Here is a 24098-nt window from a genome sequence, read left to right as displayed (position 1 = left end):
AGGTCTTACAACAAGTTACATTTTTCATTGCAAGAAGAGATTAACTGAATTGAACAGTTAAGCTTCCAAGACAGTTCCAGATTTACTAAGATTACTGTTCCAAACCATTTTCATTTGCTTTTCCAGCCATTTATCCGTAAGAAGTTAAGTTACATTAGAGAAAGCACCCCAGAAAAGTATATCTAATTCACTATTCCTCTGGAGAATTAAAATGGAAGCATACGACATTCTTGTCACTAATAACAACTAGTACTGTATAAAGCCAGATGATAGACTAGTTTTTAAACTACAGCTGGTCCCAGCAAGAAGCATTACAGACATCAACTAAACCCATTTTTAATTTCTAAGCAGAAAGAAAATACACATTAGACTTTAATAAATTGACATGTTATGTCCAAAGACTTACTCTACAGCAGAATTTGGACAAAATGTTGTTTATGTGTCTAAAGGGAGATGTTTGCACTGGCACAAACTTCAAATAAAAGGAAGAACAATCATACAGTTTTCCAGTATTTTTCTGTTTTCCCTTGCCAATTTTGCATATATTTGTATTTTGTACACTTAAGGAAGCAATAGAAAAATCCAAATCAGCTAGATAGAGAAAAATAGATATTTTACTTCTAAAACATTAGCTAACAAAAAGACTTTAAGCAAGAAGCAGAGAAGCCCAGGATACCTGGGATACTGAAAGCAGCCTGGCCTATCTCGTAAATTGTTTTTGCTTGGTCTGACATCATCTCATAAACCCATAACAGATAAAAGCTAATGCTAAAAAACCTTTGAATAGCTGGAAGTTGGAGCTTTCCAACACTCTAAAGAAAACATTTTCTCATCTTGGAGGTTTGGAAGAAGTCAAATCTTAAAATTCCATTCTAATTATGTTTTATGATTAGGTTCAGTTCTGATCTGATTGCAAGGATTACAAATCTAATTAATCAATCTCGTATGCCATATATCTGAATACCTGAAAATCTGTTTTTAAAGTACATGAAACATTAATCTCTCTATACAGGAGTTCATGAGCAGAGTCACTGCTAAAATCAAGCTGGAATTGCCAAAGAGGTAGAAAGTAGGTTCAATAAACTGATTCTAAAGAGTGGGTATCATTGAACTAAGTATTTCCCCTTCCCCACTGTTCTTTTTGATTGAGTGAAAGTCATATGAAAGGAACATCAGCTGCTTCAGTATTTCACAAGAGTAAGCAGAGCTGAGGGGGACAACTTATAAGGCCAAAAAACCTGAGACACAGCTGACATTTAGAAGATTAAATTATAGAACCAAATTGCTAATTCAGAATCACACTTAAAAAAAATTCCTCAGAAAACCTCTTCAGTGCAAAGGTCTGGTTAACTCTGCCTGCTGCTGTTGAAGCAGAACACAGTGGGAGTTGCAGGGGGCTGAGTATTCCCTTGTTATCTGTCTGACAGGACTGATTCTTTACCCCCCATAAAATACAGAGGCAGAAGTATCTATCATGCCAGAAATGTGGATGTTAGCACAATAAAGGATTTCTAATCCCCACGTCCAAGAGGACTTAAAATAGCCCAAATAAGTGAGGAAGAGAAAATAGCATATTTAGGGTTGGGGGGGAGGGGGGAGATCATCAATTCTAGTCAACTGTAGTGGGCCACTGGAGCTCATCTTGATGTAGATAAAGGAATAACTGATGTCTTCCACACAATGCATATTACGTGGGATGGACTAATGTGATCTGCCTGATGTTTCTGGGAGAGGGAAACAGTCAGACAAGCATTTCTTTAACATTTGTATAATTACTGAAGTTTTATACAATTAACATTCAACAACAAAAATATCAAAAATACATGGGTAGGCACTAATCCTGATTTAAAGCTGCTCTTTAGAATCAAGTAATTCCAAAAAGCTGGTGAAAATATTTGATCATCATAGCAATAAAAACTATATACAGTAAGCAAATATATAAATAAATCAGTAAAGATTTCTTGGAAACATAGGAAAATTATTCATGATAAATCTCTATAAATCACCCATTTTATTTTTTTTATATTTTGTAGCACCAATTTAATATCCTAGTCACTTCAGTGTAATCAAAGTGACAATATATGCAATAGAAATCAGATTCTACAACATTTAAAACAGATTCCAGAAGTTATGCTGACTCTGAAATTAGTGACGGATATCTTTTCATTATTAAATCTATAGTCAAATGTTTAGTTCTTGGAAAGAACAGTCTCAAACTGCTTCTTCACGAGTCAACCATTAAATCTACACAACATCTCCAAGAAAACTGATACTCTATGCAAAAATCTTAGGAGCACTTGAAAGGTTTAATGGGAATTTTTCTTCTTAAGTAAAAAAGTTATTTCTTACTATATACAAAACATTTACAGCCAACCAAGTGGTTCTACATTCTTTGTAAAAGCACTAAAAAAACTCTCAAATACAGCTTAAAAGATGGCGTTTAGTTTTTCTGCAAGTCACTGTGCAAGTACTATTACCTTAATACTGCACACCAAAGTTATTAAGCTTACCTACCTAAGTAAGGAATACAAGGAGTCATCTTCAAGCTGTTAATATAGTCTCTAAGTCGTTTGTAATTATCTTCTTTACTCATAACATACTCCAATTTTTCAAAAGTAGTTTTGTCTTTTCGGCTCAATAACTAGAAAAGAAAGACAAAGATAGAAGGGTTGCAGTTCATTTAGGGTTGAGATGAATTTTGCACTTAAAGCAGGATTCAGCCAGTTTGTTATATATGAAGAATACTGAGTATCATCCCAAAAATTACAGCTCTTACTCTTCAAGTATAGAATACATTTTCTGAGAATTTACAAGAAAATGGGTTAATTTATGAGTTAAAATTAATTTTTAAATGGATTCTTTAAGAAATTTAGCACCTATCAAACCATTTTTTTTGGTCTTGAATTACCTTAATAATGAAATAATGCAGACTATTAAAACTTCTGTAACAGTTAAAATTCAATGAAATCTCATGCACTAGTTACATTTTTTTAAAGGATTAATTTTTTTTTTACTGTTATTCTCCATTATTGAAAGTTTATTCTTCAGCAGGTACGCACCAATAATGTTCTAATACAAAGAATTCCATGAAGATCTATCGTCTTTCAAAAGGGTCACTATCTTCCATTGCTCTCAATAGGAGTGAAGCTAAAAGTCTCATTAGCATAAAATGTCCATTCCTCCCATCGCTCCCAATGGGAGTGAAGCCAAGTTGATTGCAGGAAATATGGTTGCCCTAACACCATAGGTCCGTAACAAAGCCCTATTTCACAACCATGCCGTTTTGGTTGAGCTATTGATATTCTTATGGTTTCTTTATCTTGAAACTTCATGACCTGTAAACTCTGAACTTTTCCAATAAGTTTATTTTCAAGTGAAAGAAATAAGAGCATTAAAATCTAACGAAAATTTTAAAATTAAACTATAATTCTTTAAAATCAATCAATGTATAGCCTGATGCAAACATACTGGCATTCACATACAAAAATTCTGTTTAGTAAGAGAAAGATGCAATAGGGGCTTGATCTGCCTTCTCCACAGAAAAGTACAATGGTTTGAGCACAAACCACCTTGTATATTGTTCTGTCAGCAAAAAGGCAGTTTTATTGGATCTTTTTGCCACAGGATCATCAGTTATAACACCAAACTTAAAAAAACAAAAACAAAACTATTTTTGCTGTAAATCCATACTGTGCTCAACAGAATTAACTATAGCTGAGTAATCTGTGTGAGGAATGATGTTAAATTAGAAAATACTACACTCAAGAGAGAACTTTAACAGAACTACCACTGAGTGGCCACATTAATGGTTTTATTTCATTTTGGGGCCAAAATTTAAGGAAATGTAGAAAAATGTTTAGATTGACCATTTTGGCAGGAGACTAGGTGTTCCTAGTCTCTCAACCAAAGTTTTAGCTATATGTGAAGATGTACAGTAATTAGTAGTTAAAAGAATGTAATGAGGAGATATCTTAGGTGTGTAGGTACATAACCTTGAGATTTTACACTGCCACTACAACCAAAATCTACCTGGGTTTCCATGACAATGATGGACCAAATCTATGAGCTTCTGCAAAAATATAATTGCATTTATTTTACACCTTTGCCTTTCTTACCTATATTTTCTGCCCACTAACCCTCACTAGGATGCAGCAAATATTACATCAGCTTTCAGAGAGATGCCATTTTTAAAGGGAGAGAATTGTCATCCAGAAAATTGTGTTCCTTGAAGTTCTGGCCCTGAGCCCATCTATGAAACAGTTGTGTCTTACATCTACTATGACATGTTGCTAGGTAAGGGCTCTTGCAGATTTCCAGGAAAAGATTCAGAGCTGAGGACAGCCATGAGGATAATGGCTTCTTGGGAACTCATGTAATAGTTTCAACATCTCTGCAGAGAGGAGACACTGTGGCAGAGCATAGAGGGAAAAGCAGTCTCTGAGGTAGCTGGAGTTTAAGTCTAGACAATTTAGATGCCATGATCATAGCCATGTCTTTGAAATACTTCATTTTTCAAACCAGCATCATCTCCATATTTAGTTGGAGGTCCCACCATTTGAGTTAGCAGCACCTCATGCTCAGTAACACTGAAGACTTCTGTAGATCTTAAATATATTGGGCTACTGTTAGAGCTCAAAGTATTAGCAAGGATGTCTGATTTTTCCACTATTATCAGGCTCCAACATTTGGGACATGAAGTTTACCTTTTAGGTTTGTCTTCTCAAAATGGGTATTTGCTGCATAATTAGTCTAGACGAATTCATGTCTTTTCACCATGTGCAAGGACCTTTGTTTCCAGTTTATATTTTTTCTAAAGTTTCCAGGAAATGTATCAGTATTTATTTCAAAAATTAAAAAAAGGGTGAAAAATCAGTGCAAAAATTTACCTGGAAAACTGTGAGGTTAACATCAGCGTTAATATTGGGGGACAGAACAACAGGGGGGAAAAGCAACAAATAGAAAAAAACTGTTTATGAAACAAACTATTGGTGATTTGTGCAGTTATGCTTGACATACGGGGCTTCATCAGGGTGAATTCCAAAACTCCAGGATAGCAAAGGCTTGCAGCAGTTTTTTCAATACTCTCAGATCGCAAAATCATCATCTTTCCTGTCTCAGAGGTGGGATACTGGGGCTAGGAGCCAAGAGAGAGCAGGTCCTAGTTCCTGAGACACAGTCCCACCCACCAGCAGCACGGGTGCTGCCACTATCCTCCCCGTCACAACATGTCCACCTCCACTTATCTTCCTGGGACTGCACAGGAATCAGTGACCTGTTCCCAGCTGGGGGGCAAGAGGGTTCTCTGTCTTGTTGGTGAAGCAAACAGAGCTCTGTGCCTTGGGGGTCCTTTCCATGGAATGTCACATCCCTGAGCTCAACTTCTCACAGGTGTTATCACGGGGGTGGGGGAAGAGGATGCCCAGAGGGGAGATGGTGTGCCTGATATAGCGACAGCAAGCAGGTGCTGGGGGATGACTGTTCCTAGTTATTGTTCAGAACTGCTAGTATTTTAAGGAGTTTTGTGGGGAAAAGGAGACATAAGTAATGTTGCATGGGGAGATCCCCAGAATCTATAAGGAGAGTCCCCATTCTACTATTTTAAGACCCCATATGTTTGAAGAAATACCAGCACACATGAAGAAAAAAATTACTTACCTTACAGTAACTTGTTCTTTGAGTAATTGTGCACATATACATTCCACTGTAGGTGACACATCAGCAGTTCCCTTACAGGACCAGGAACTTTGGCTCATCCAAACAGAGACTAACACCCGATTTGCCAAAGTTGGCTTCATCATGAGAGGGATGAGTGATGGCATAAAGAGTGGAAAGTACATGCAGATGACCACATGTACAATATGCATGCATATTAGTTATTGGAACATTGCTCAGGAAAGCTGATGAGGTTGAGTAAGTTGCTATTCTTAATGGAAAAGAGACTTTAGCAAGATTATAAAAAAATTTTGTACAGACAGAAACAAAATGTGAGATGCATTGAGATGACACTGATTGACCTTTAATTATTTCAGTATAGTTTACAAAGATTCTGGGGGAAACACCTAACATTACAATGGCCATACTGGGTCAGACCAAAGGTCCATCAAGCCCAGCATCCTGTCCTCTCACAGTGGCCAATGGCAGGTGCCCCAAAGGGAATGAACAGACAGGTTATCATCAAGTGATCCATGTCTTGTCACCCAACCCCAGCTTCTTGCAAACAGGGCTAGGGACACCATTCCTGCCCATCCTGGCTAATAGCCATTGATGAACCTATCTTCCCTGAATCTATCTAGCTCCCTTTTGAACCCTGTTATAGTGTTGGCCTTCACAAAACCCTCTGGCACGGAATTCCAGAGGTTGACAGTGCATTGCATGAAAAAATACTTTCTTGTGTTTGTTTTAAACCTGCTACCTATTAATTTCATTTGGTGGACCCTTGTTCTTATATTATGAGAAGGAGTAAATAACACTTGCTTATTTACTTTCTCTATACCACTCATGATTTTATAGACCTCCATCATATCCCCCCTTAGTCGCCTCTTTTCCAAGCTGAAAAGTCCCAGTCTTATTCATCTTTCCTCATACGGAAGCCAATCTATACCCCTAGTCATTTTTGTTGCCCTTTTCTGAACCTTTTCCAATTCCAAAATATCATTTTTCAGATGGGGCAACCACATCTGCATGCAGTATTCAAGGTGTGGGCGTACCATGGATTTATATAGAGGCAATATGATATTTGCTTAAGAGCCTTTGGTGAGGGACCTTGTCAAAGACTTTCTGAAAATCTAAATTCACTATATCCACTGGATCGCCTTTGTCCGCATGCTTGTTGACCCCCTCAAAGAATTCTAGTAGATTGGTGAGGCATGATTTCCCTTTACAAAAAACATGTTGACTATTTCCCAACAAATTATGTTCATCTATGTGTCCGATAGTTTCAACCAATTTGCCCAGTGCTGAAATGAGGCTTACTGGCCTGTAGTTGCCAAGGTCACCTCTAGAGCCCTTTTTAAAAATTGGAATCACATTGGCTATGCTCCAGTCATTTGGTATATTTGGTACATGTGGTACCTGAAGGATCTAGCATGATCCAAGTAAAATGCAATGGGCTCTATGAACATCCAAAGTATGGAGTGCTTTTTCATCCTCAGATAAATGGGGGTTTGGGTGAAAAAAAACACCAAAAATTAAACATTTGGCTTAGATGGAAGGCTGAGGTTGCCCTAGACATAAACTTGGATATAGCTTAATGGATATCTTCTCCTTATGAAAGACTGTGAAAGAAGGATCAGCCAAGCAAGGCTGAAGTTCTGAAACCTCCTTGCAGATTTTCTACCAAAAACAGAGTCTTCATTGACAATGAAGGTAATGAAGTTGTAGTCATAGGTTCTCAATCAGGGGCCATCAATTTGGAGAGAACTAGATTTAAATACCAGACACATACAGAAGCAGACAAGGGAGGGTAAATGTTGATTAGGCCTTTCAAAAACCAAGAAATGAGGGGATGAAAGAAGATGGAAAACACATCTACTGATGGATATAATGCAGAAATAATTTTGTGATAGTTCACCTAGCCTCTATTTGAAAGGCCTGATGATTTCAGGTGCAGAAGATAGTCCAGCACATGTGTAACCTCTGTGAGATGGGGCAATAAACTGTGGGATTGTACCCAAGTGGAAAATCTCTTTCCATTTAACGGCATACCTGGCTCCAGTGGATTCCTTTCTGCTGCTCACCAAGACGGTTTGAACCTCCTGGAAACAATTTCTTCTGAGTGTTCACACAGTAAAGTGGAAAGATTTGAGGTTTGGATGTAGAGATTTGCCCTGGTGCTCAGTTAGAAAATCTGTGACTAGTACTAGAGTTATCGGTGAGTGGACAGACAGTCGATATAGATCCATGAACCAATACTGGCTTGGCCATGCTGGTTCAATAAGGATTAACAACGCTCTTGCTTGTTTCAGTTTCCTCAGTACTCTTGGAATTAGAGGAACTGGAAGGAATGCAGGTGGGGGTGTCCAGACCAGAGAAGAAAACCATCTATAATGGAACTTGGGCTGAGGCCCGCTCTGGAGCAAAACCTCATGCATTTGCTGTTGAGGTTGATCACTAGCAAGTCTATTTATAGATACCTCCAGCAGTGGAAAATCTGAAGAAGGAAGTCTTTCTTGATTGACCACTCATGTTGGACTATGAAAACCCTGCTGAGGAAATCTGCTAGCATGTTTCTTACTCCCAGAAGGTGAAAGGCTTTCAGGGAAACATTGTGAAGGATTCACAAATTCCATAGGAGGACAGCCTCCTTGCACAGTTGGGAGATTTGTGCTCCTCTCTGCTTGTTAAAAAACAACAACAACCACCACGGCAGTGGTGTTGTCTGTGAGAACTTGCACCATTGGTTCTCAACGGTGGGTATAAATATCTCACAGGCCTGATGAATAGCTCAGAGCTCCAACATGTTTATGTGGAAGAAAACCTCCTGAGGTAACCAAGAAGCTTGCACCTGAAATTGACTGAGATGCATCTACCAATGGCTACGGGGGCCCATCTGTTACCAGAGTAACAGTTGGTTCTCAAGACAGAAATGCAACTCTTCTACATACATTTTATGGATCCAGCTGTCAATTCAGGTACGCAAATCCGCATGTCCAGAGGATTTCTGGGTGATATACCAAATCAAGTCAGGTCTGCAGACAGCGAAAGTGAACTCTGCCACACTAAGTTACATATATGTATGAGATCATGTGACCCAGGAGCTGAAGGCAGGCAGGCACTGTTCTTCTTGTCCTGGACTTGAGGCTGTTGGAAAGGGTGGTTACAGATTGATATTGATAACACTCCCTTGGGAAATCAGCTATGGCTGTTCTGGCATCATGGTCTGCTTCTATGACTTATGAGTTGAGTGGGTTTTTAATCGTGACTTCTCCAAATTTAGTTTCAGCCCTAAATGGAGGAACATTTGTCTGATGAGTAGGACATTGCTCTGGACCCAGTCGCTTGACAGTGTACGAACGAGCCAATTTCCTTATCTGGATAATGCATTTGGTGAAGAACTTTGGGGCTGAAGAGAGACTGAAGTCCCTTGATAGTGCACGAACTAGGCAATTATCCAGATAATAAGTTCTTCACCTTTTGTAACTGTTGTTCTTCAAGATGTGTTGTTTATGTCCATTCCAATCAGGTGTGTGCACGCACGTACGTGCACATTGGCCGGAAGATTTTTCCCTTAGCAGCATCCGTCGCGTTGGCCTGGGCGCCCCCTGGAGTCATGCCCACATGGCGCCTAACATATAGCCCTGCTGACCCGCCACCCATTCTGTCATAAACATTCAGCTAAGGGTAGCATAAAATCCCTCCTTTACCTGTAAAGGGTTAAGAAGCTCAGATAACCTGGTTGGCACCTTACCAAAACGACCAATAAGGGGAGAAGATACTTTCAAATGTGTGTTGAAGGCTTTTGTTTTGTCTCTTTGTGTGTGTTCTCTCTGAGACAAAGAGAGAGACCAAGCAAGTAATCTAGCTCCTATTGAATGATACATCTAACTTACAGAAATAATAAGTAATAGCAAGGAAATGTGTTAGAGTATCTTTTGTTTTAGCTTGTGAATTTTCCCTGTGCTAAGAGGGAGATTTATCCCTGTTTTTTGTAACTTTAAAGCTTTGCCTAGAGGGGAATCCTCTGTATTTTGAACCTTATTACCCTGTAAAATTACCTTCCATACTGATTTTACAGAGGTGTTTCTTTTACTTTTTTTTTCTTTATAATGAAGTTCTGTTTTTTTAAAGAATCTGATCGGTTTTTAGTGTCCTAAAAACCAAGAGTCTGGTCTGTGTTCACCTGGTTTACCTATTTGGTTGGTAGATTATTCTCAAGCCTCCCCAGGAAAGGGGGTAAAAGGATTTGGGGGGATATTTTAGGGAAACGGGAACTCCAAGTGGCCGTTTTTCCTGAATCTTTGTCTAACTCACTTGGTGGTGGCAGCAGTCCAAGGACAAGGAAGGATTTGTACCTTGGGGAAGTTTTTAGAAATAAGCTGGTAGAAATAAGCTTAGGGGGGTCTTTCATGCAGGTCCCCACATCTATACCCTAGAGTTCAGAGTAAGAAGGGAACTTTGACATCTTCAGTTCCTTCTTGCCAGCTACTTCGACAGAGAGGTAGAAGGGTGGGTATTGGAATGAACATGAGCACCACATCTCAAAGAACAGTTACGAAAGGTGAGTAACCGTTTTTTCTTCTTCGAGTGCTTGTTCATGTTGATTCCAATCAGGTGACTCCCAAGCAAATTTAGGAGGTGGGGTTGGAGCTGTCCACTGATTGGTGTACTGCTCTACCAAAGGCCTCCTCGTCTCTGGCCTGCCTAGTAATCGCACAGTGCGCGGCAAAAGTGTGCACCGATGACCATGTCGCTGCCTTGCAGATTTCCTGGGGGTGGGGGGTGGGGTGGGGGGGGGACTTGAGCCAGGAAAGCTGTTGAAGAAGCTTGCACCCCTGTACAGTGCGCCGTTATCGGGGGCGCTGGGATCCCTGCTAGACTGTAGTACTCTGTAATGCAGGCCACAATCCATGATGAAATGTGCTGTGTTGAAACAGGCTGACCCTTCATCCTGTCCGCCACTGCGACAAAGAGCTGTACTGACTTCCTGAATAGTTTTGTCCTCTCAATTTAAAAGGCCAGCACTCTGCAGACATCGAGAGTGTGGAGCCTCTGCTCCCTGCAACTTGCATGAAGTTTGGGGTAGAAAACTGGGAGGAAAATGTTCTGGTTGATGTGGAACTGCGACACAACCTTCAGGAGGAAGGCTGGATAGGGCCTGAGCTGAACCTTGTCCTTAAAAAAATACAGAGTAGGGAGGCTCCGACGTTAGAACCCTGAGCTCAGACACCCTCCAGACTGAAGTTATCACAATCAGGAACGCGACCTTGCAGGAAATGTAGAGCAGGGAGCATGATGCTAAAGGCTCAAAGGGATGCCCCATGAGCCTAGAGGACCAAGTTAAGGTCCCAAGCAGAAACCAGTTGGCGGACTGTCGAGGCTCTTCAGGAACAGGCTGACCATGGGGTTAGCGAAAATCGAGCAGCCTTGTACCCCCGGATGGAAAGCCGAGATGGCAACCAGGTGCACTCTTATAGAAGACAAGGAGAGACCTTCCTGCTTCAAGTGGAAAAGATAATCCAAAATCTGGGGCACTGAGGCTAGCGCCGCAGGCAAGTCACGCTGAGCTGACCAGATTGAAAATCTCTTCCACTTGGCCAGATATGTGGCTCTAGTGGAGGGTTTCCAACTGCCGAGAAGAACCTGTCTGACTTGTTCTGAACAGGAGAGCGTGAACCGATTCAGCCATGGAGCCTCCATGCTGTGAGATGGAGCGACTGCAGGTTCAGGTGCTGGAGACGCCCATGATCCTGAGTAAGAAGGTCCGGGAAGAGCGGCAAGGTAATTGGGGCTCCCACTGAAATGTTTAGAAGACTGTCGGGGCCAGGCGGGTACTATGAGAATGACCCGAGCTTGTTGTAAGATTTGCTGTGAGTTCCACCTGAAAACACTTAAAGAAAGGGAACAGGGGTTTGTTTTTTTTTAAATCATTCCTCTCCAGTCCCTTTTCTTCATAGAATGCAGAGAGTGGGTGATAGATAAGTCTATGGTCAGACATGTGTGGTCGGTATGTTCCCTTTTTGAAGGGGTTTATACTGAAGCCAACCACCTGCAACAATCTGGCCTATTGTCCTTGTAGTTGAAGCAGACAAAGTTTCTCTGCCACTAAGGTGAAAATGACCAATAGAACCTTGTAAAGGGCCATTCCAGTATCATGCATGTTGGTGGCAAAGACAGTTATGTGAACAAAGACAACAGTGGACATGAGTACCTGTAGTGCAGTAGGGAAGGATTTAGAGCCTCACTTCAGAGTGTTTTCAGTCCTGCAACCCATGAATTCTTTCAGAATGCTTGTTCAGTCCACTTTAATTAGGATTTCCCTATGCTGAGAATGGTCTTGTTGAGATGTAAAAAGGAAGAGTTGATTTTAAAAGGCGACAAGTGTTTGGTGACAATGGGTTTGCTTACTGAGCCCATTAATTTTTAAAGGGGACTCTGTTTATGACTCTGTTTTCTCCTCTGGATAGTGAAGAATGAGTCCACTATTCTGTCCAGGAATCTGGAATAGGTAAGGCAGAGGAATTGCATCTGTGTCTCATTTTCAGTTCTGTTTGTATAAACTGAGAAGCTCAATCTGCCAATTTTAAATGTGAGTGCACAAGATCTACTTCATCCCCAATAGCTTCATTCAGGAAGAGATGACTAGTCATAAGATTCAAAATGTTTCAAGAGGGAGTGGGAAATGTCAGCTTCTTCAGTTGAAGATTTTGGGGATTGATTGCATTGCATGACCTACTCCCCAGGTGACAATGCTGAGTTGGCTCCTCCTATTTTTAAGACGACTTTCCTTCCCCCTTATATGTTGAGAACCAGAGGGAAATGTTACTTCCAAAAGAATTTACACAAACTGGATTTCAAGAGAGAAAGATATTTGACGAGGTCTGCAGCATGCACCTCCAGGGGTTACCATGCAACCTGAATTTGAAAAGGCTTATTTAGGGTGATGGAGTGCATGGCTGAGCTCACCTCAGGAAAGTCTGAGGTGTTAAAAACACTTTTCCAGAAATAGAAGAAGAATCAGTTCTCCATGAAAATCAAAGATTTTTCAAAAATTGGATTACCTGAGATTTCAATAGTCAGAGGAAGGGCTGAGCTGGCTTTAATTTGAGCATCCCCTGATGGAGGGCTGAGACACACCCTTGTGATGTGGATGGTGATCCTGGCAGAGAGTGCAAAATGGAACGGGCAATGGCCTTATGGTTAACCAAGTGGGGGAATTGAAGGGAGGGAATTACAAATAAATGGGAGGTTTGGGGGTTCTCTCCCAGAGCACCTTGAAACGCCAATTGAAATTTTCTGAATTTTTGACTATTTTAAGACATTCTGAAACAAAAAATATTATACAAAAAATAAGGATCTGCATGGTGTTTACTTGGAATTCTGAACAAGCCTAACTTGCCCAAGGCGAATTATATTCAGCTGATTACTGAAGCTTATACAATCTACAGGGTCATGAATAGTGTGTGTTAACTGAAAAATACAACATTTCACAATGCCTCCTGGCTTGCAGGAATACAGCAATTCTGGTAGCATATGAGAAAGTTCTGTCCACCAATATGCCCTCGCCAAAAACTGTAAGCCACCATTTTACAAGTCAACTCATGTGTATGCCTTAGACACAGAAGTATTTCAACAGCTGATTAAACCTTACCATGTTTGAATACATTGCAAAGGATAAAGCCCATCTGTATGGCTATTCAGGCATACAATTTATGGCAAAATCAGACAATATTTTTCTTGGCTCTGTGGTAGCAATTACAATAGCAAAAAAGCTATTCCCAAAATTGTGCTGACCAATGAAACTTGTACAGAAAGATCTTACTTTCTATCATAGCCAAATATAGTGTAGCAGAGGGAAAAAAATGGTCAAACAAAAAGAACTTCATTCTCAAAATATGATATTAAAAAACGAGACATGCAAATATACTGTTCAGTACATTTAATACGATGAAATATATTTGGAAAAACACTGAAAAAAGGTCAAGTTTAGTTATCAGTGACAGAAACAAGTACATTATTTATGGAATCTGAGCAAGTAATTTTTGGACATTTATTCTCTATAGCTAAAAAAAAGTCCAATATGATTCCTTGTGTGATTAAAATACAATTCTCTTTGGCCTTCATAATATTCCAACAACTAATACAAAATAGCATTTGGCCAAATTAGGAACCACTGTATTTAAAAAGAAAAGGAGTACTTGTGGCACCTTAGAGACTAACCAATTTATTTGAGCATAAGCTTTTGTGAGCTACAGCTCACTTCATCGGATGCATACTGTGGAAAGTGTAGAATATCTTTTATACACACAAAGCATGAAAAAATACCTCCCCCACCCCACTCTCCTGCTGGCAATAGCTTATCTAAAGTGACCACTCTCCTTACAATGTGTATGATAATCAAGGTGGGCCATTTCCAGCACAAATCCAGGGTTTAACAAGAACGTCTGGGGGTGGGGGGGGGGATAGGAAAAAACAAGGGGAAATAGGTTACCTTGCATAATGACTTAGCCACTCCCAGTCTCTATTCAAGCCTAAGTTAATTGTATCCAATTTGCAAATGAATTCCAATTCAACAGTTCTCAATGGAGTCTGGATTTGAAGTTTTTTTGTTGTAATATCGCAACTTTCATGTCTGTAATCACGTGACCAGAGAGATTGAAGTGTTCTCTGACTGGTTTATGAATGTTATAATTCTTGACATCTGATTTGTGTCCATTTATTCTTTTACGTAGAGACTGTCCAGTTTGACCAATGTACGTGGCAGAGGGGCATTGCTGGCACATGATGGCATATATCACATTGGTGGATGTGTAGGTGAACGAGCCTCTGATAGTGTGGCTGATGTGATTAGGCCCTGTGATGGTGTCCCCTGAATAGATATGTGGGCACAGCTGGCAACGGGCTTTGTTGCAAGGATAGGTTCCTGGGTTAGTGGTTCTGTTGTGTGGTATGTGGTTGCTGGGGGGGTATTCGCTTCAGGTTGGGGGGCTGTCTGTAGGCACGGACTGGCCTGTCTCCCAAGATTTGTGAGTGTGTTGGGTCATCCTTTGGGATAGGTTGTAGATCCTTAATAATGCGTTGGAGGGGTTTTAGTTGGGGGCTGAAGGTGACGGCTAGTGGCATTCTGTTATTTTCTTTGTTAGGCCTGTCCTGTAGTAGGAGAGTTCTGGGAACTCTTCTGGCTCTATCAATCTGTTTCTTCGCTTCCGCAGGTGGGTACTGTAGTTGTAAGAATGCTTGATAGAGCTCTTGTAGGTGTTTGTCTCTGTCTGAGGGGTTGGAGCAAATGCGGTTGTATCGCAGAGCTTGGCTGTAGACGATGGATCGTGTGGTGTGGTCAGAGTGAAAGCTGGAGGCATGTAGGTAGGAACAGCAGTCAGCAGGTTTCCGGTATAGGGTGGTGTTTATGTGACCATCGTTTATTAGCACTATAGTGTCCAGGAAGTGGATCTCTTGTGTGGACTGGACCAGGCTGAGGTTGATGGTGGGATGGAAACTGTTGAAATCAAGGTGGAATTCCTCAAGGGCTTCTTTTCCATGGGTCCAGATGATGAAGATGTCATCAATATAGCACAAGTAGAGTAGGGGCATTAGGGGACGAGAACTGAGGAAGCGTTGTTCTAAGTCAGCCATAAAAATGTTGGCATACTGTGGGGCCATGCGGGTACCCATAGCAGTGCCGCTGATCTGAAGGTATACATTGTCCCCAAATGTAAAATAGTTATGGGTAAGGACAAAGTCACAAAGTTCAGCCACCAGGTTAGCCGTGACATTATCGGGGATAGTGTTCTTGACGGCTTGTAGTCCACCTTTGTGTGGAATTTGGTGTAGAGGGCTTCTACATCCATAGTGGCCAGGATGGTGTTTTCAGGAAGATCACCGATGGATTGTAGTTTCCTCAGGAAGTCAGTGGTGTCTCGAAGGTAGCTGGGAGTGCTGGTAGTGTAGGGCCTGAGGAGGGAGTCTACATAGCCAGACAATCCTGCTGTCAGGGTGCCAATGCCTGAGATGATGGGGCGCCCAGGATTTCCAGGTTTATGGATCTTAGGTAGTAGATAGAATATCCCAGGTCGGGGTTCCAGGGGTGTGTCTGTGCGGATTTGATCTTGTGCTTTTTCAGGGAGTTTCTTGAGCAAATGCTGTAATCTCTTTTGGTAACTCTCAGTGGAATCAGAGGGTAATGGCTTGTAGAAAGTGGTGTTGGAGAGCTGCCGAGCAGCCTCTTGTTCATATTCCAACCTATTCATGATGAAAACAGCACCTCCTTTGTCAGCCTTTTTGATTATGATGTCAGAATGGTTTCTGAGGCTGTGGATGGCACTGTGTTCCACACAGCTGAGGTTATGGGGAAAGTGATGTTGCTTTTCCACAATTTCAGCCCGTGCACGTCGGCAGAAGCACTCTATGTAGAAGTTCAGTCTGCTGTTTCGACCTTCAGGAGGAGTCCACCTAGAATCCTTCTTTTTGTAGTGTTGGTAGGGAGGTCTCTGTGGAATGACTTAGCCACTCCCAGTCTCTATTCAAGCCTAAGTTAATTTTATCCAATTTGCAAATGAATTGCAATTCCACCAATGTGATATATGCCATCATGTGCCAGCAATGCCCCTCTGCCATGTACATTGGTCAAACTGGACAGTCTCTACGTAAAAGAATAAATGAACACAAATCAGATGTCAAGAATTATAACATTCATAAACCAGTCAGAGAACACTTCAATCTCTCTGGTCATGCGATTACAGACATGGAAGTTGCAATTCTTCAACAAAAAAACTTGAAATCCAGACTCCAGCGAGAACTGTTGAATTGGAATTCATTTGCAAATTGGATACAATTAATTTAGGCTTGAATAGAGACTGGGAGTGGCTGGGAGTCATTATGCAAGGTAACCTATTTCCCCTTGTTTTTTCCTAACACCCCCCTCCCCCCGACGTTCTTGTTAAACCCTGGATTTGTGCTGGAAATGGCCCACCTTGATTATCATACACATTGTAAGGAGAGTGGTCACTTTAGATAAGTTATTACCAGCAGGAGAGTGGGCTTGTGGGGGGGGGGGGGGTGAGAAAACCTGGATTTGTGCTGGAAATGGCCCACCTTGATTATCATACACATTGTAAGGAGAGTGATCACTTTAGATAAGCTATTGCCAGCAGGAGAGTGGGGTGGAGGGAGGTATTTTTTCATGCTTTGTGTGTATAAAAGATCTTCTACACTTTCCACTGAATGCATCCGATGAAGTGAGCTGTAGCTCACGAAAGCTTATGCTCAAATAAATTGGTTAGTCTAAGGTGCCACAAGTACTCCTTTTCTTTTTGCGAATACAGACTAACACGGCTGTTACTCTGAAACTGTATTTAAAGGAATCTGCAGGAAACAATTTTTCAAAGGAAAATATTTCAATGTCAAAATTGAAAAAGACTCAAGTGGAGAATGGAGACTTACATTACTAGAAACACACTGTATGCGGTATAATTGCATTCAAGAGTATCTTTAATAATAATTGGATCCTTGAAGCAAGCTACAACAGGTTATAATAAATCTATTTTTCAAGAAGAAATAAACAAAATTACAAATTACTTACCGCCCAAGTTTTAGTCAGCCTGAAGATGGGGGCACTTTGCAATCCAGACACCACTGCCATAAGGGCATGCAGGTTATTCAGCTCATAAAGTTTCTGTAGATGAAAACACATACAACTGAAAAAGTACTCCAACTGCAGTAAAGTGATGGATATACAGTTGTTAAAAATACTGATAAAACATTTTAAGATTACACAGAAGGCAAGTTAAGCTCATACATTAAAAACAAACCATATTATATAACACTGTAAAAATGGTATCCTAATTAAATCTTTACAGTGTATAACTGGTGAATCCTTGAGTGATTGTAGCTATTATCTTTAGGGGACTGAGTTTCATGGAAACTTTATTCTTTGTGATTCTGCACAGATAACCATATGTGAACCTCACTCACTACACATTAACAGAATAGTTAAGATTTTTTTTAATCCCCATCCTTTCATTTTTAATTAAAAAAGCAAAAGCCATACCACAGTGATTTGTACAAATATTTATCAAGCATATACAGTAAATCTCACTATGACTAGAGAATAGGTTTTTTTGGTCTTTATAGTCCTTATTAGATTTGGTTTTGTTTTATTTTTAGTTCTCTACTTCTATTACATTCAGGATATATGAATGTCTTACATCACCCTATACATTCTTACACCATCCTATATATTCCAATAAATGATAAACATACTGACAAATTAACTGTCTTCCCTACATTGCAAAATTAGTGAATTCAAACCGTGTAGAGTTGAAACACTATTAGGAATACTTCACATCTTTTGTTCTCCAAGCATTACATGGAGAAGTGCAGAATAAGCTGAAGTTTGATTTTAAAGTGCAATAGCTATTTCACACTAGCTCCCAATGTGGACATACCTATTGTGCATTAAAATACCTTTGTGCAGTTTAGTTTAATCCACTTCCAAAATTGATGAAGTTAAACTGCACAAAGGCATTCTTAGTGTGGAATAAGTGTGTCCACATGGGAAAATAGTGAGGAATAGCTATTCAGCAATACCTTTTCCCCCACGAAGACAAACCTTTAGAAATATTTCACATCTTTTGGTCTCAATGTCAAAAGAACAATTTCACTCTCAATACTTAGGGCTTGTCTACACGGGGACACTCAGAAAAATTAATCTTAACTAACTAAAGGTGTGAATTTACAGTGGACTAGTTAAACTGCATTAAACCCCCATGGGGACAGTCAATCAGAATTAAAGTGGCCTTAATTCAGTTTATCTCAATTCAGTGAATTAAGCTAACCCAAATTAAGGCCACTTTAATTCTAAATAAGAACACTCATATGGGGGTTTGTTCCTGTATAGCTAATCCACTTTAAATTGACACCTTTAGTTAACTTAGACTAATTTTTCTGAGATCCCAGGGTGGACAAACCCTTAATTTTTATCACCCCACAATGCTTGATTTTAAAAAAATTCTTAGGCCAACACTGGTACCTAACCCCATAAGGGTGCACAATGCAATGAGGAGGGAAGAAAGAACAGAGGGACTCTCCATACCTTATGCTCCATACAGACAGCCCCATGCTTATAATTTGGTATCATAAGAGTACTTGCCTCTGCTAAGAGGAGGGGGCAAGACCCCGTGCTGCCCACCTTGCATGGAAGCCAGCAAGCTGGCCTGGTGCAAAGGGATTTAACTGGGAATTGGTCCTGCTTCGAGCAGGGGGTTGGACTAGATGACCTTCTGGGGTCCCTTCCAACCCTGATATTCTATGGTTCTATGGAAACAGATGCTCTATCATTTGCTCACCCTAGAGCTCTGTAAGGCATCATGACTACTTTAGGGACAACTGTAGCTCCTGCTGTGGTGGTGCTCTTCCACACTGACCCAACACATGATTCGTACCTTAAAGTCATTAAAGAGCACTTAAAGCAAAAACCACACACACACACACACTTCAATATTATCTGAACGTTCAGTAATGCAATTAAAATTATATTCGCATTTATGTAAATGAAAGTATGAGTTACGTAGTATGTGATTAGTTGAAATTCACTTGTTTGTTCTATTATAAAGATTCCTGATTTTCCCCATGTTATGTATTCCTAGCACTATCCCATAAAGAAAACCACTCCCATCCAAAATTGCACATATAATGCTAATTACGTTTTTATTGCCATTAAGCACAAATCATTTTAAAACCAAAAATAAAAATATATATGCAACAAAAATATTTGTCTGTTGCAAACTAGAGAGTTTAAACACCATAAGACACTAAGTAGTTTCTGAAGTGGGTCATCCAGACAGATTCTAAAGTACTTTACAAGATTATGTTTATATATAATGAGAATCCTTCTTCCACCACTGAGATGCAGCTTTCTCTTGGGTAAAACTCAATAACTGATAGTCCATACAAGCACTATGCAAACAGCTTTAGAAGAAGAGAATAATACAATATCTAACTGAAATTAGAAGGAATGTAAGGTAAGCAGGAAGTAACAGTGAATACTAATATTTGGCTATGATTAACATCCTTACCCTTAATAAATGTGGCCAGCACAAACACCACTACTCTTGCAAAAACTTCCACAGGTGTTTAGCCACAAGTGTTAATTCTTTAAAACTGTAATTTTATGTCTCATTAGAAAGATAAATACCTCCAACAGTACTTTGTCCCAATATTCAGCAGCATGCTGAAGCATTGGTTAAAGTGCTAACTAATGGGGTAGAGTGTCACCTGCTGAAATACTGCTTCTTGCAGGACTCTAAGCTTACCTTAAAGGTCTCCCACCCAAATATTAATCAAGCCCGATTCTTCTTAGCTAATGAGATCATAGCCAAAAGTAGTATGGATTCTGGAAAAACAAAACTACGTAAGAAACATAACCCTTTATCCATAAGAGGTGTGATCTAAAAAACTAGACTGCAAAACAGACATTTTGGAAATTATTTGCAGTTTTGTTGTAGCCTTGTTGGTACCACGACAGAGACAAAAGGTTGGTGAAGTAATATCTTTTATTGGACCAACTTCTGTTGGTGAAAGACAAGCTTTTGAGATACACAAAGTTATTCTTCAGGTCTGGGAAAGGTACTAAATGTCACAGCTAAATACAAGATAGAACAGATTAAACAAGAACATTCTGAAAACAAAAACCAAAAAACCCCCAATCATCCTATCAGATGATCAGAATCAAATACACATTAAAAATGCTGCTATGAAAGGATGCTGCTGTGCTGTCAATATTCCTTTGGTGGCAAAATCCCCAAATAAAACTTCTATATTACAATAATCGCCAAATAAAACTTCTGTATTACAATGAATAAATGTTATTCTGCTCTGAAGTGCCAGGAGTCCTGGTTTATGTGGACTGGAGTCAAACTTTTGTTTAAATTTTCCTCTGAAATTATTGATCCCAAAAGATATAATGACGATATAACAGGATAAAACTTATGTAAATATTGGATAGCTCCAACTTGGGACTGGGAGTTTTGGTATTTGGATCTTCTGGAATTAACTTTGATAATACTTTCAGGCTAGGATTTTCAAAGGAGCCTAAAGGAGTTAGGTGCCCAGTCCCCATCAAAATTGAAATAGTAGCTTAACCCCCTTAGGCTCCTTTGAAAATTCTAGCCTCAGTTCTTCAGGACCTTTTGATTCCAAGAGAGTCAGGTCAACAGGCCTTGAGTCTAGCACTTAACATTATGACACTTTTTAAATTTCACGCATAGCCTACTCGGAAGAGGTTCATCAGATCCTGCTAGAGATCTCCAAGGCTTGTACAAGATAAAGTTACTTTCTGAAATGGAAGAACGGTGTAGCTCCTGAGCCAGCCAAACTGATTAAGTCTCAAGAACTCCAGGGTGACTGACTACAGCTGAAGTTCTCCTCAGTTTTTTCAACTCACTATTCCCCAGTACAGGGACATTTAGCAAAGATTTTCAAAAGCACAAATGGCAGCTGGTGCTTACTTGTCTTCTGTGCCTTTGTAAAAATCACTCTTAGTCATTGCATATGACACATTGAAGAAATTCAGAAACCTCTTTCAGCTTGCTGTTGAGCCTCCATCTTTGAGACACAGAACATGGTGCTCACAACCTAACTGACCACCACGCTAAAGTCTTCCAGAATATTCTCCAAACCATTTTTCCTGGAGACAGTGTTTCTGATGGCAAACAGTTAAGGAACAAAAGATAGTGAGCTAAGATGGCAAAAAGAAAAGGAGTACTAGTGCACCTTAGAGACTAACCAATTTATTTGAGCAAAAAGAAAAGGAGTACCAGTGGCACCTTAGAGACTAACCAATTTATTTGAGCATAAGCTTTCATGATCTACTGCTGTACTCACTACTCACGAAAGCTTATGCTCAAATAGATTGGTTAGTCTCTAAGGTGCCACTAGTACTCCTTTTCTTTTTGCGAATACAGACTAACACGGCTGATACTCTGAAACCACATTATGTGATGGTTCATAAGGACAAACTGGCAATGTGTCCGCACCCTAACATTCCCCTAAAAGTAGTCTGAGTTTCATCTAAATAGTTAATTTGCCAGTATCTTCATGTAAATTGCACTTCCTAGCAGGAGAGGATAGGTTCATAGATTCCAAGGCCAGAAGAGACTATTGTGACCATCTAGTCTGACCTCCTGTATGCTATAGGCCATAGGACTTCCCCAAAAATGTATACTCCTCCCCGATGAGGGGAGTACCGCTAAAATCGACCTTCCTGGGTCAAATTTGGGGTACTGTAGATGCAACGCTGTGCAATTCGATGGTATTGGCCTCCGGGAGCTATCCCAGAGTGCTTCAATGTGACCGTTCTGGACAGGACTTTCAACTCCGATGCACTAGCCAGGTACACAGGAAAATGCACTGGGAACTTCTGAATTTCATTTCCTGTTTGGTCAGCATGGGCTGCTCAGCAGAACAGGTGACCATGCAGTCCCAGAATTGCAAACGAGCTCCAGCATGGAGCAAACGGGAGACACTGGATCTGATTGCTGTACGGGGAGAAGAATCTGTACAGGCAGAACTCTGATCCAGCAGAAGAAATGCGGATATAAATATGCCAAAATCACACAGGGCATGGTGGACAGAGGCTACACCAGGGACACACAGCAGCGCCGCATGAAAATTAAGGAGCTCAGGCAAGCCTACCAAAAGGCAAAGAAAGCAAATGGTCGCTCCGGGTCAGAGCCCCAAACAAGCCGCTTCTATGATCAGCTGTATACCATTCTAGGGAGGGGGCCCCACCACTACCCCACCACTGTCCATGGACACCTGCAAGGTGGCAGCTTCATGCAACATGGAGGAAGATTTTATGAATGAGGAAGAGGAGGAGGAGGAGGAGTATGTGCAGCAGGCAACCAGAAAAATCTGTTCTCCCCGGAAGCTAGGACCTTTTCCTCACCCTGGACCCAACATCCTCCCAGGGTGTATTGTTCCAGGACCCTGCAGGCACCTCTGGTGAGGGCACATTTGTAACTACACTGCAGGGGTTAAAAGCAATTGTGTTTAATGTTTGATTTGCCCTGAACAATTGGGATGCATTCGCGGCCAGTACAGCTACTGGAAAAATCTGTTAACGTGTCTGGGGATGGAGCGGGAATCCTCCAGGGACATCTCCATGAAGCTCTCCTGGAGGTACTCTGAAAGCCTTTGCAGAAGGTTTCTGGGAAGGGCTGCCTTATTTTGTCCTCCATGGTAGGACACTTTACCACGCCAAGCCAGTAGCAAGTAGTCTGGAATCACTGCAGCACAAAGCATGGCAGCAAATGTCCTGGGATTCGGTCGCATTCATGCAACATTTGGTCTTTATCTTTCTGTGTCAGCCTCAGGAGAGTGATATCATTCGTGGTCACTTGGTTGAAATAGGGGAATTTTTGTAGGCAACAGTAATCCCCTATTTGGTGATCCCCAGCACATTAGACCCCGGTCATGCGGGGCTGTTTGCACTTGGCTAAAAGGGATCATCCCAGAGAATAGCACTTGGCTAAAAGGGATCATCCCGGAGAATAGCCACGCGGGGGGGGGGGGGTGCGGAAGAGGTGTGTGTGCTGCACATCCACCCCAAAACTGCAGCCCCTCCTTTTAAATGGCAACCGCAGCCCCTCTTTTTAAACGGCAAACCCAACAGGCCTTGGTTGCTATAGGAAAGGGGGGTGCTGCAGTTTGAAACCATTCCCATGTTATGAATGCAGAAGAAGCCAACCCCGCGTACCCTTTGGCTTATCATGGCTGCCTGGAAACTGAATTATGCTGCCCAGCCGCGTGTGATGCGTCACCATACTGGCAGCTCAATATAAAAGGCAAAAATACTACCTTGTACCTAAAACACATAGAATCATAGATATTAGGTCAGAAGAGACCACTGTGATTGTCTAAGTCTGACCTCCTGCACAATGCAGACTACAGAATCTCACCCACCCACTCCTGTAACAAACGCCTAACCTTGTCTGAGCTATTGAAGTCCTCAAATCATGGTTTAAAGACTTTGAGGTGCAGAGAATCCTCCAACTAGTGACCTGTGCCCCACGCTGCAGAGGAAGGTGAAAAAACCCCAGGGCCTCTGCCAATCTCCCCTGGAGGAAAATTTCTTCCCGACCCCAAATATGGCGATCAGCTAGACCCTGAGCATGTGGGCAAGACTCACCAGCCAGACACCCAGGAAAGAATTCTCTGTAGTAACTCAGATCCCACCCCATCTAGCATCCCATCACAGGCCACTGGGCATATCTACCGCTAATAGTTGAAGATCAATTAATTGCCAAAATTAGGCTATCCCTTCCATAAACTTATCAAGCTTAGTCTTGAAGCCAGATATGTCTTTTGCCCCCACTACTTCCCTTGGAAGGCTGTTCCAGAACTTCACTCCTCTGATGGTTAGAAACCTTTGTCTAATTTCAAGTCTA

The 24098-nt window shown here is 41.0% G+C and overlaps 1 protein-coding gene across 7 annotated transcripts in view; it reads right to left on the bottom strand.

Moving 5' to 3' along the window:
- The window catches only part of RALGPS2 (Ral GEF with PH domain and SH3 binding motif 2), a 279035-nt gene that overhangs the window by 122548 nt on the left and 132389 nt on the right, over positions 1-24098 (bottom strand). For all 7 annotated transcript variants that reach the window (XM_073356496.1, XM_073356498.1, XM_073356497.1 and 4 more), the window contains 2 exons: positions 17234-17326; positions 2515-2641 (listed from right to left, as the gene is read on the bottom strand). In XM_073356496.1, the coding sequence (XP_073212597.1) occupies positions 2515-2641; positions 17234-17326 (220 nt within the window). The remainder of the gene's footprint in view (positions 1-2514; positions 2642-17233; positions 17327-24098) is intronic.

This window comes from Lepidochelys kempii, chromosome 8 (genome assembly GCF_965140285.1).
Source record: "Lepidochelys kempii isolate rLepKem1 chromosome 8, rLepKem1.hap1, whole genome shotgun sequence".
NCBI lineage: Eukaryota > Metazoa > Chordata > Testudines > Cheloniidae > Lepidochelys > Lepidochelys kempii.
Note: the sequence above shows the minus strand (reverse complement) of the source record. Positions and strands in the feature narration are given on the sequence as shown.